Source organism: Phocoena sinus, chromosome 3 (assembly GCF_008692025.1).
Source record: "Phocoena sinus isolate mPhoSin1 chromosome 3, mPhoSin1.pri, whole genome shotgun sequence".
NCBI classification, from domain to species: Eukaryota; Metazoa; Chordata; class Mammalia; order Artiodactyla; family Phocoenidae; genus Phocoena; species Phocoena sinus.
In genome coordinates, this window is record NC_045765.1 from 39,059,813 (window position 1) to 39,072,664 (window position 12,852).

General features: G+C 45.1%; 1 protein-coding gene across 2 annotated transcripts in view; it reads right to left on the bottom strand.

Moving 5' to 3' along the window:
* ITK (IL2 inducible T cell kinase) overlaps window positions 1-12,852 on the bottom strand; it is a 66,284-nt gene that overhangs the window by 35,211 nt on the left and 18,221 nt on the right. Inside the window, exons 2-6 of one of the 2 annotated variants that reach the window (XM_032627796.1) lie at window positions 12,012-12,116; window positions 10,417-10,498; window positions 7,684-7,812; window positions 3,643-3,683; window positions 231-382 (exon numbers count right to left, since the gene is read on the bottom strand). In XM_032627796.1, coding sequence (XP_032483687.1) covers window positions 231-382; window positions 3,643-3,683; window positions 7,684-7,812; window positions 10,417-10,498; window positions 12,012-12,116 — 509 coding nt within the window. The remainder of the gene's footprint in view (window positions 1-230; window positions 383-3,642; window positions 3,684-7,683; window positions 7,813-10,416; window positions 10,499-12,011; window positions 12,117-12,852) is intronic. The other variant, XM_032627795.1, reaches the window with a different exon arrangement.

The following is a 12,852-nucleotide window of genomic DNA, read 5'->3' on the forward strand; positions in this document are numbered from 1 at the left end:
GCTTGATGGGGTGCAGGGAGCCAGTTTAGCAAGTGACTGCCTCCCAGCAGTCACTTGAGAGAAGGGGGAAGACCCTCTTCAACTACTTCTTCCTTCCTCCTTCTGCCTCTACTCTCCTTTCCTAACTCAGTGCCGTGGTCCTGCTGAGAGAGGTAGGACAGTCGTTCCAGTATTTTCTTTGTTCCCACCTCACCTCAAAAACTGGGACAGCAACCACGAAGGTACCTTACCCATTCCTGTCCTGAACTCTCCACCAGTGAATCTCGGAACTGTCCAGCAGGTAGTACTCCTCATTGCGTTGTAGCGTGAGTTCCTGTGGATCATTCGTTTGGTAGTCATACAAGGCAATGACCAAGGTTTCTTCAGGTTCTCGAAGTAACTGCTGGAGGAGGGACACAATAAAATCAAGCAAAGTTGCAGAAAGGAGGTAAACTGTGGAATGAGGTCAGCAAGTTCCCGAGCTGTAACTTGCTCCTGGACCTATGCCAGGCCAGACACCGGTTCCTACAGACCATTGGGGGTATTTGCTGAGGCCATTTGCCTGCCTAGTTGGCTTTCTGTATGAGTCAGGCTTATGGTGCTGAATAGGACACAAAGACATTCAATACCTGGAGTTCGTTGCCTCTCCCATTCTATGTGGTAAATTCTGACTCCAGTGAATTCCCAGTGGCTGTGCTTTTCACAAAAGTCTGCTTGTTTCTTTCTTTGAACCATGTCACAATTCACAGCCTCTCTGCTAGAAGCATCCCATTGTTCGCAAAGGGGATGAAGTCAACACTAAATCATTCAGTCCATGCTTTTCTGATTTTATTTGTGGGCTTGTCCAGATCCATAGAATCATAGACTATTGGAGCTGGAGTGCCTCTGAGAGACCACTTGATCCATTCTTTTGTTTTGAATAGGGAAACTGAGGCCCAGATGGAGAAATGGATGTGGCCAAGTTTAGCAATTGAATCAGCCTTATGCTTTCTCTACTATATCATGTGGGACCCCTTGTTCCTCTTGTGGGCTGTCTTGCCTATGTCTCTACTTTTCAGTACATTTCTTAGGAAGAGATATTGAGATGTGAAGAGGAGACTGTAAACAATCACAAGGGTTCAGGGTGGGCACACCTGCTACAGGTTGGCAGACTTTGTGAGACAGCAAACATGGGAAGAGATTGAGATTACTGGCTAGAATGAGATTCGGTGATGGGAAATCATAAGTTCTCTGAGTACACGAAGCAATCGGTGGCATAAACATACTGGAGATTTAAAAAAAATTGTCATACTGATACAGTGTGTCATCCCAGCTGAGCCCAGATTGGAATTTGAAGTCAAGATTATCTGTGGAGCTTGTGAGGTGATATATCGGGAACTACAGATAAGAGTTGTTGGGCCTGAGGCTTTCACCCTAAAAGCCAGTGGAGGAAGGAGTTGTTCAAGGGCACCCGAAGATAAAGAAAGGATATGGTACGGTATTCATCTCATTATAGGCCCAACTGATTAATTATTATCAAGAGAAAGGTCAGAGCAGGGTTCTCAAACCATGTGGAACCTTTCCATAGGGGGCATTTTGGACATGTATGGCAGTGTTTCAAAGGTCACAAAGGTTGAGGTGTGCTACTGGCATTGAATGGGAGAGGGTCAAGGATGCCAAACCCTCTGCCGCATCCCACAGCCTGTACAACTTTTCAATGTCCTGTTAGACGTTCACGTGGTGAGCAGCCTGCTTACAACAATAATGTACAATAACATTCTGAGCCTAGATCCTACCTCAACCCTATGAAGTACTTGGTTTCCTAGGAGTGCAGCCACCCTTTACATTGAGGGGAGATTACAGTTTGTTTAGTTCAGAACTTGACCAAAAGTTGTTTGCCATTTTGGAAAATCTTATCACAGATGGTAATACTAGTTTTGAGTCACTGATACTACATTCCTCTATCAGTTGCATTTGAGCTGCCAAATCCAGCAGGATTCAAATACAGGTGCATTTGATTTTATTATGTTGTCCAGTATAGTCATGCCCCAATATTTGTATATAAAAACATATATGGGGACTTCCTTGGTGGCTAAAAAGATCAATAAAAGTATAGTTTCTCTAGATGCCAACTCAAGATGCCATCACTCATTAGAAGACAGAACATGAAGGTGAAGGGAGAAGTGAATTCAAGTAATTCAAGATAAAAGAAATGTTACTGTGGATTTAGACGTATGGTTGAAGCTACAGCTGTGATTCCAAAAGCCCTGTGGTTGGAGTGCTAGAGCAGTATAGAGGCTTCTCCTCCAAGAAATCTGAAAAGCCAAGTGGTGGCGTCCAAGGGGAGATGGATAGGCCCTGTTTTCTGACTTTCACCTTCACTGATAGTGAAAACCAGACAGGAGCAAACCAGTCTAAGGTGCAGAAGTACGGGTTTAGGTGGGACTGTGGGGGGAACCCCCGACAAGCCAGGGCAGGGGGATTCCAAACCATGTTTTCCAGGGTGATGGTGAAATATTCTTTAGAAGATGAATGAAATAAAAAGGGAGAGAGCTCATTTTCTGCTACAATTTCAGTCCACTTCTTTCCTGTTGTGAGGAAGGGGGCTGATGACAAATCTGAAAGCCAGTTCACTTTTGAGCGACATAGAACTTCCCTATGGGGAAGCTGCCAGTCTTTGAAATGTCATCATATTGGCTGGAGGGAAAAAGGGGAGCTCATTCTTCAGGAAGAAGCATGAGGAAGCTGAATCAGTAGGTTCTAGAATAAAGGGCAATTACTCAGATGTGGATATCGGTGCTGACGTTACCATAAAGTGAGGACTTAGGTTGATCTTTCTCCTTTATTTATTTATTTTTTTTGTCTTCTTGACTAAATAGCTTCCCGAGAGTTGACTTGATGTCACCTAAGTCTTGTAAGTCAGTACATTAGACAGATGTGTCTCAAACTCCAGTGTGCCTCAGGATCACCTGGAAGTTTATTAAAATGCAGATTACTGGGCTCCTCCCCTAGAATTTTGTATGTAGTAAGTCTGGGGTGGGGCCTGAGAATTTGCATTTCTAACAAGCTCCCAGGTGATGCTGATGCTGCTGGTCCCTGGACCACACTTTGAGAACCACCACTCGAGTTCAAGACCACCACACCAGAAACTGCATCCTACTAGCCTGACTACTAAGTTACTGAATGGCTTTGGGAGAACCTCTCATGGGACTTGCTTTCCCAAGCTTTCACACGAGAGTAAAACTATAACCCTCTGAAGTGGCTAGAGAAGATAGTGAGTTTCGAAATAGCTGGTAAAAGTGTGGATATGCTTTGAAGAATAAAAGGTATTCTCAAATGTATGCTTCCAAAATGATTGTATGTCAAAGGGTGGGGTAAATACACATTTTATATAGCTGTGAGCTGTTATTATGCCCCAACCTAGTCAGGTGCCTGGCTGCACAGTTTGTTAGCAATAAGTGTTTGCCGAGTGAAGGCAGTGGGGTGAAGATCTGGTGGCTTTTACCTGGACACACCCACGAGACAATTCAGGCCCGAGAAACCCATGGTGTTGAGTTCAGCTGCATCACCACAAATCTGCTGCATCTGCCCGGCATTTGAGAAACCTGGGCAGATGGGAAACACCAGAGCTGTAGCCCGCGGCGCCACCAGCCCACCGCACCCGGACCTCGTGCTCTCACTCACCCTGTTGTCTTCAGGAGTAGGAGGAAGAGGCTTCTTTGAAGCTGAAACGAGAAAAACAGAAAAAGAAAATGAGCATGAAACCGAATGTGCCCCACTAAAGGTGAGCGGCAGGGGGCTTTTCAGAGAAAAGGGGCCCCAAAGAGAACAGCAGGAGGGGAGGATGAGACACAAGGCCTGGGTTTTTTTTCTTTCAGCCTGCTCGTCCCCAATCTTGTTTCCCAGGAGACACCAGAGACTTCCAGAAGCCAATATCTGGGCCCCTCTTCCTGTATCCCCAGGAAAAGCCTCGCCCAAAGGGGCTGGCGTCGGTTCTCAGTGTGTGTCCTTCCCAGTGGGCACGGAGCCTTCCACGAAGGCACCTCCACCTGTTAAACCAAGACTTGGAATTGGTGACTCAGGGGGACAGTGACTCACTGGTTTCCTGGTGCCCCTGTGGGCTTGAGGAGGGGGTGGGTGAGGTGAGAGGTCGTCGTGCTGCTTGTTGAGAGGGCTGGAATCCACTTTCAGTTACTTATCTTAAGGACTCCCAGTATTTGTTCTTGCTGACTCCCCGAGACAACACCCCAACACCCAGCTCTGTTTATCTCTTTGTGTCTCCATGGCTCCTCCTCTCTGTGTCTCTTTCTTCTTTCTCTTCTCTTCTTTCTCTCCCTTTCCCTCTCTCTTCCCTTTCGTCTCTGCATCCGTGTCTCTCAGCATTTGTCCTTTGAGGCACTAGAAAAGGTCAAGCCTGGAATCAACGGACCTAAGTTGTGTGTCTGTGTGTCTGGGAGGATGTGTGATATGGGAGGCAGTGCCCAGGCTTCTGCTCAGTTCAAGGACTTGTTTAACAATTAGAGGTAAATAGGGAGTGGGCTGCATCTACAGGTGGCGAGCGCCTCATCTCTGCAGGGGGTTGACTTGGAGGTGGGCAGCCTGTGTCAGGGATGTAGTAAGAAGAGATTCACATATTGACGCTGGAGCCCAGCCCTTGTGCTAACTCCTTAAGCAAGGGCAGGATTGGGTATTGGGTGTGCAGTTAACAGAGAAGAAGGAGACATACATAATAGAAAACATGGTTCCTATTCGGCATTCAGCTTGGAGCCAGGAGCCAGGTGTCCTAACCCCAGCTCCACCACACACAAGCTGTGTGGACTTGAGCCCCTTCCAGCCCTGAGCATTCTGTGCCTGGTCTCTCTTTCTTCTTCCTCTGGCCTTGCTCTTGCCTTTCTTCCTCCCTCTCTGGGTGAAGTTTGTATGTGGTGAGATCGGGGCCAGTTCTCGTTGCAGACGTTAAGTGCTGCTGTGCGTTGGGTATAGCAGAGCCTGTTTAAAACCCAACCACCTCTGCTACTTCCCAGACAGACACACACATACTATCTCGGCTTCAGATTCTTCTGTCCACAAATGAGAAAGGCTCGGAGACACAATTACCATTTATTGCAGGCTCACTAAGTGCCTGCAGCTGTGCTAAGAGCTTTCCCCACCCACACTGAGTCTCCCAGCACCCCCACAAAGTAGCTACTTATTCTCATAATCCCCATTTTACAGATGAGGAGACAGGCACAGAGACTCAGAAAGGTTAAGTAACATATATGAAGTCACAGAGCAAGGACGTGATGGGGGGCTGGGACTCACACCAGGTGTTTCTCATCCTGAAGCCCTGTGCTCTTAGACCCTGCTTGGTACATGTGCCCAACACTGGGAATTCTACAAGCCTTCACTCAGAGTAGATGACCATGTGCTACGTGCCCAGTGCAGTGTGCTTCTTCGAAAGTCTGCTCTCAATTCTGTCAAAACTATGGTGCATGACGTTATTTAAACCAAGTCAGAGGAAGGGAAAGTGAGGACAGGCTCAGAGGAGGAGATGGTGGTAGACTGCAACTCAAAAGCAGGAGCAGCAGCAGGGTGCAGTTGTTAGACCCTGGCTTCATGTGGGGAGGAGCTTAGCATGACCAGTCCTACCCTGGTGAGTCATTCAGATGTTCCTCCCACCTCTATCATGTGTGTACCATTCAGCGGAGGGAAATACTGTCTGCCTTGGATAGGAACAGCTGCTACATGCATGGTGGAAATTGCAAAACAAACATAGATGCAAAGAATTTCAGAATTGGAAATGGGCTTAGAGAATATTTTGTCTTAGGACCCCTAAAACTTCCCCTTCCATTTTAGAGATGAGGATATTAGGGTCCTTTATGGCAAAGTGACCCATCCAAGGACCTACAGCAAGGTGCTGGCAGGAATTTGGAGACTACTCTGGCCTTGGAAAGAGCTTTCAGTCACTGAGGCAAGCCCACACCATCCTGTTCTTGTGGTTGATTCCACTCATATAAAACCTTCCATTTCTTTTTCGTGAGATACTAACCTTCATGAGGATGGTTCACAGGGCTAATGCAGGGGATCACTGACCTCTAAAACTAGGTAAATATTCTTCTGGGCCAAGGGACTGGTAACCTTGAACTTTCTCTCCGAAGGTAGAGGGTGAGAAGTAGTTGTTTTAAAAGTGGCACTAGGGCTTCCCTGGTGGTGCAGTGGTTGAGGGTCCACCTGCTGATGCAGGGGACGCGGGTTCGTGCCCCGGTCTGGGAAGATCCCACATGCCGCGGAGCGGCTGGGCCCGTGAGCCATGGCCGCTGAGCCTGCGCGTCTGGAGCCTGTGCTCCGCAGCGGGAGAGGCCACAACAGTGAGAGGCCCGCGTACCGCAAAAAAAAAAAAAAAAAAAAAGTGGCTGCAACTCAGGAAGCCGCAGAAAACCCAGCCACGTGTTACATTTAAGCACATCTGCCTTGGGCTGTCAATCTGAGGTATTAGGTTTTAGTGCAAAAAAGAAACAAATGGATGAGAAAAGTTAAGTACGGTAAGAGAGGTTGAGAGGAGAGGGCTATGGAAGCAAACAATCCACATGATCCATCATTCCTAGTCAACAGTGGCTTTGCAGAGCACCTCCTCGCTGTATGACCTTGAGCATGTTGAAGTCCTCAAGCCTCCTCTTTCTTTAACATCGTACCATCTACCCCAGGTGGTTATGAGGAATGAGAGTGTAATGTACGTAAAAGTGCATCAGAGTGGAGTTGCCCTTCACTGGAGGTTCAGGTCCCAAAGTCATCACATAAGATAAAATCGAGGTGCACTCCGATCTCTAGGACCTGGGTCTTTGACCTCAAAGGCCAAAAAACAATATCTTTTGTTTTTGCTGTGCAGTTAGGCTGTGGCCTCCTTTTCTCTGAGACTGTGGAGGTCAAGGGCAAGTAAGTAGAGGTGGGGAGAAGCCACATTGTAAAATGAGCAGTTTTTTTGGTTTTACTTTCTTCCCCCTCCAAGTGTATAGAATTCAACTTGTGTGATTGAACACGTGTGATATGATGCCACCGTAACAGATAATATTATGTATCTCTAGGGCTGTCTCTACAACTTCAGATTTGAGTAGACTGTGGCGATCAAATTTCCTAACTTGAAGGTATAGTGGTGCTGTTCAAACTTTACTGTGCACGCAGATCTCCTGGGGATCTTATCTTGTTAAAATACAAATTCTTATCCAGTAGACCTAGGAGGGGGCCTAGTATTTGCATTTCTAACTAGCTTCCAGGTGATGTTGATGCCGCCGGTCTGAGAACCACACTTTGAGTAGCGAGGAGTTAAAAAGATATCGGCCTTGAGATGAAAAAACATCAACAGGGCTTCCCTGGTGGCGCAGTGGTTGGGAGTCCGCCTGCTGATGCAGGGGACACGGGTTCGTGCCCCGGTCCAGGAGGATCCCACATGCCGCGGAGCGGCTGGGCCCGTGAGCCATGGTCGCTGAGCCTGCGCGTCTGGAGCCTGTGCTCCGTGGCGGGAGAGGCCACAACAGTGAGAGGCCCGCGTAACACAAAAACAAACAAACAAAAAAAACATCAACAGACTGGTGGTAGAGGCGGATGATTGCCTTCTGAAAATTTTGAAATTGTGCACTTTTGCATTCAATCCTGTACACCCCTGGTGATGGGAAGCAAAGAGCCTTTCCTTCCTACTAGTAGAGAGGCCAGTCACTGTATGAAGAAGAAAGGGAATTCATAGTCACTTACCATTCTTGGTGGGATCATACTGGGCACAGCCCACAGCAAGCTTCTCCAGTTGAGCACAGCATCTCCATCTCCCGTCCATCCAGAAATTAGGGTGATACTTGGGCACCAAACTGTTGTTATTTCTGGTTTCTGAAAGGGGTTGGCACCGGCAGAAGAGTTATTTCCAGGTCAGTCTATCAAGGGCCACCAACTTTATAATTCCTTGAGATTGACCCTGCTGTGTGAGTTTGCATGAGTATTGCCTAGAATAGTCAGAAAAACGGCCTATTTTCCGGGCATATACATTTATGGAGGAGTGCGTATTGAATTTAGGCATCAGCAGATCTGGGTTCTTATCCGGCTCTGCCTTGAGTTAGTTGTGTGTCCTTAGGTTGGGCAAAAACCTCATCTGAGCCCCAGTTCCCACTGTGCCATGATGTTGTTAGACTGGGACCATGGGCCCCACAAAAGTGCCTTAGGGAATTTAGGGAAGGCTGAATAGGTAGGATTCTCACCACGCCATTTCTCCCACCTTCAACTATAGCAACTTTGCTTTTATCCTGTCTAGATTTGTGGCTTTAAAGTCAGATTTTGGTACAGGAAAAAAGAGGCTTTCCTCCTAAGGAAAAAAAAAAAGTATAAAAAAACAGAGGACTAGACAGATGATCTCTAATGCTTCTTTCAGCTTTAACATCCTGTGAGTAAAACCCCTCCACCGAGGTAGAACGGCCAATGAGCATAGATGGGGCCCTTTTGGTTACTTCGTACTTTAGGGTTCGTTCTCTGCCCGTTGACTGTTAAACTTGAGAGCCCTTCCCAGTTTATCTGACACGTGCCATTTGGGACTCACAACAACCTTGGAAGAAGATAAGACTTGTATGTTTATTCTCATTTTTCAGATAGAGGCATCGTGGCTCCCGAGATTTCAAATGGCTTGCCTACCCTCAGTCCCCACAGCTACTTAGATTAATATTTGAATCCAGTTCTCCTGCAAATCCAGGGCTTCAGGCTAAATGACAATAAAATAATATTAAATAATAATAATAGTAAGATGGATTGAGTGCTTTCTTTGGGTATGATTCCAAGTGTCTGACATGTCCTAACACTTTTTTTTTTAACATCTTTATTGGAGTATAATTGCTTTACAATGGTGTGTTAGTTTCTGCTTTATAACAAAGTGAATCAACGTCCTAACACTTTTAATTCTCACAATAACCCTATGACTGCCTGTTTCTAGTCAGAATTTATAGCTGAGGAAATGGAGACACTGAAAAGTCAAGGAATTTGCCCAAGGTCACACACTAGTAGTTAGCAGAGCTGGAATTTTCTCCTTAGCAGCCTGGCTCCACATCTCATGTTCATAAACGCTGTGCTGGTTCTGATTATGCTGTCGGGAAGGTGAGTCCTAAGAAGTACCCTTACAATGATCTGAAAACCTTTAAGGCTAGTTGACATTTGTTGGGTTCTGACTATGGGCCTGGATAGTCCCAAGGGCCTTACTCTTAGCAGCTCTGGAGGCAGGTGCTTTTGAAAAAATTTATTTATTAAAGTATAGTTGGGACTTCCCAGGTGGCACAGTGGTTAAGAATCCTCCTGCCAACGCGGGGGACACGGGTTCGAGCCCTGGTCCGGGGAGTTCCCACATGCGGCGGAGCAACTAAGCCCGTGTGCCACAGCTACTGAAGCCTGTGCACCTAGAGCCCGTGCTCCTCAACAAGAGAAGCTACTGCAATGAGAAGCCCTTGTACAGCAACAAAGAGTAGCCCCCGCTCGCTGCAACTAGAGAAAGCCTGCATGTCGCAACGAAGACCCAAAGCAGCCAAAAATAAATAATTAAATAAATAAATTTATGTAAAAAAAAGTATAGTTGACTTACGATATTAGTTTCAGGTGCACCACACAGTGATTCAGTGTTTTTGTAGGTTACATACCATACAAAGTTAGTATAAAATAGTGACTGTATTCCCTGTGCTGTACATTACATTCCTGTGACTTATTTATTTTATGACTGGTAGTTGGTACCTCTTAATCCCCTTCTTCTCTTTTGCCCCTCCTCCCACCCCTCTCTGCTCTGGAGACTGCTAGTTTGTTCTCCGTTTATGTGAGTCTGTTTCTGTTTTGTTATATTCATTTGTTTTATTTTTTAGACTCCACATATAAGTGAAAACATACAGCATTTGTCTTTCTCTGTCTGACTTATTCTACTTAGCATAATACCAGGAGGCAGGTACTATTCTTTTTATTCCCTCCTCCTCCCCTTGTTAAAAACAGATGGAGAAACTGAAGCACAGAGCAGTTGAGGAAGTTGCCCAAGCACACATGGCTAGTGAGTGGCAGAGCCAGCATTCAAACCCAGGTCATCTAACTCAAGGGCCCATGCTCTTATTCTTCATACTATACGAGGGGTCAGCAGACTTTTTCTTAAAGGACTAGGTAGTAAATATTTTAGGTTTTGCTCACCAGCAGGCACAACTGATATATTACGGAGGTATTTACATAACCCTTTTAAATAGAACCATTAAAAAAAATTTAAAAACATCCTTATCTCAGACCTTTACAAAAGCAGGTGGCAGACAGGATTTGCCTGACCCTGTACTATACTGGTTGTTACCCAAGTTGAAAACGTGGGACCCTCCACCAGCACCGAAAGGGAGAAATGTTTGACCATCAGCCGCCCTTTAGTCTATCACGGAACTCAAGCCTTCTAGAGGATCTAGGCATCTCAGGGATTCAATTGCACAGGCGGTTAATTACCTTCTTTAAGGGCCAGCACCCAGCGCTGCCGGCTCTCGCGATCTGGAGCAAACACATACAGGAGGTAGTTGTCATGCACAACCTGGAAACACACACAGAGTTCAAGGTGAACAGTGCAGCCAGAGATGTATGACTGACAGCAGGCCCACCTGGCTTACTGGGCCAAGAGTGGGGTCTCAAGTTGTCATCAAAAGGCAAACATTTGGGTAATTTAGGGACTAGTGTCCTTTTTATCCAGGAGTTTGGATGCTGTGCAGATACAGGGTGAAACTCCACAGCTCATCTTCGAATACATGTCACCAGTATGCCATCACTAAATTCAAATCACTGGAGAAAAGAGTTCTCCGCTTACCTAGACAGGACGTTTACTTCTCATATTAAGTTTTCAGTGATTAAAAAAAAATCTGGCATATGAAAGAGTAAGATATTAGATGATCAATATATAATCGAGATTTTTTAAAGCTTCTTAATTTGAAATAAGACACCCAAGAATTTCCAAAGATAGTACAGAGTTCCTGTATACTTTTCACTCACTTTTCTCCAATGATAACATCTTACATAACATAGTATGTTTTTAAAACCAGGAAATTGACATTGAGCAAATACTATTAATGTACTACACATCTTTGAATTTCACCAGGCTTTTTTTTTTTTTCCATGCACTCATTTGTAATTGGAATTTTAATGACGGGAAAAATATGTGTTACTCCTTTTACTTTTGGTACTAAAAATTCCAACTTGTGGAGGTCATATTTCTAGTAGGAAAAAAGTCCTTTTTTATGCCACATTAAAAAGTGGAATATTAACTCCTCAGATTGGTAAACATGAACGGTACCCTAGGATGTGCAAGAAGATATCCACTCTTTCAGAACCATAAATGTCAAGAGTGGTAACGAGATTTAGATGATGTCATGACCTAAAGACTAAATATACTCTCCACCAGCTCTGTGCAATAGAACTTTCTGCAGTGATGGAAATGTTCTAAAATCTCTGCTGTCCAATAAATTAGCCACTAGCCACGTGTGGCTATTGAAGGTGTGAAAAGTTTATTCATTGAATGTGGCTTAGTGTGACTCAGGAGCTGATTAATATTGTGTAATTTAAATTAATTTACATTTAAATGTAAACATCTGCATGTGGCTACTGGCTACTGTATTGGACAGCACAACTCCATATAGTTCTCAGATTATAAAATCTGAGTCTTTTTACTCCAGGACCTCCAAGCAATTTATAACCAAGTATTGTAACCTGTTGTCCCAAGTCATGAGTAAACCACCCTTATGGAATATTAGGCTTGGGGCCCTTGATAGCTTTTTTCCTCCCCCCAGGAGTAGAGTACTTAGGACTTTCCTTGAGGTGGGGAAGACACGAGGGAAAGGGAAATGAATGACAACTTTTTCAAGATTTTGTGGTTAATCTTTGTTGAATGAATGAATGCATCATCGGTTGAAAGAAAACAGCAATTTCTTCTGGGCTTGGTCTAAGTTCTAACCCTTGACCAGAGTCATCTCTGTCCCACCTTCTTGTACAATGACTGAGCATTTTAACCATTGTCCAAGGAATGGGGAACTAGCCCCTTTTCCTGATGCACTTACCTGAAATGGATATTTATAGTGGCATGGGATGATAATGTCACTTTTCACAATCTCGACACATTTGATTCGGGAAAGTTCAATGGAGCCCTTCAAAGTGCGCTTTTTCTGTGGGGAGAAAAAGCACGTTCCATTTAAGGAAGAAGGAAGACAATATTTTTGTCCAGGCTGCTTCTAGAAATACATTACTAGATAAGATCCACTGTAAACCAACCCTCCAAATATCCAGAAGCTTCTTAGCCCTCAGTGCCTGAGAAGAACACTCTGAGCGGACTTCTGGGAGACCATGTTATTTGAATCAACTTTTTGATGGAGTAACTGACTTCTGTTCATTGAGCCACTGTGCCTTATATCCCAGGTACCTTGTGACAAACAGCAGCATTTGCAGAACTTACAGCTGGGATGGGTAGTGCAATCTGTGGGAAACCACACGTGTGCCAGTTTTTTTCTGCTTTGTACCCGTTCATGGCCTTATTAGCATAGTAAGTGAGCTCAGGCCTGACCTGGTTGGTGACAAATACCTTTAGTGGCACCTTTCTTTTCTATATCTGCCTCCTCTGTGTCCCTTAGTTATCCATGATCTCACAATGGCACCCCTGTAGGACATTCCTGACTCTGCTCTGTAACTATCCCTTCTCCACACCCCCATTAAATTTTACTGGCCCCATGTCTCATTTCCTTGGAAGCTTCTAGATGTATTCCTTGATAACTAATTCACATGGTGGTCTTTGTGATTTATAACCATGTCACATGTTACCCATTTCTAAGGGTCCTCGTCCTTGGATCCCAGGGCATGTTAGGTTGGTAGACGATAAGGGTCCATAGAAGGCTAGTTAGGGAAAAG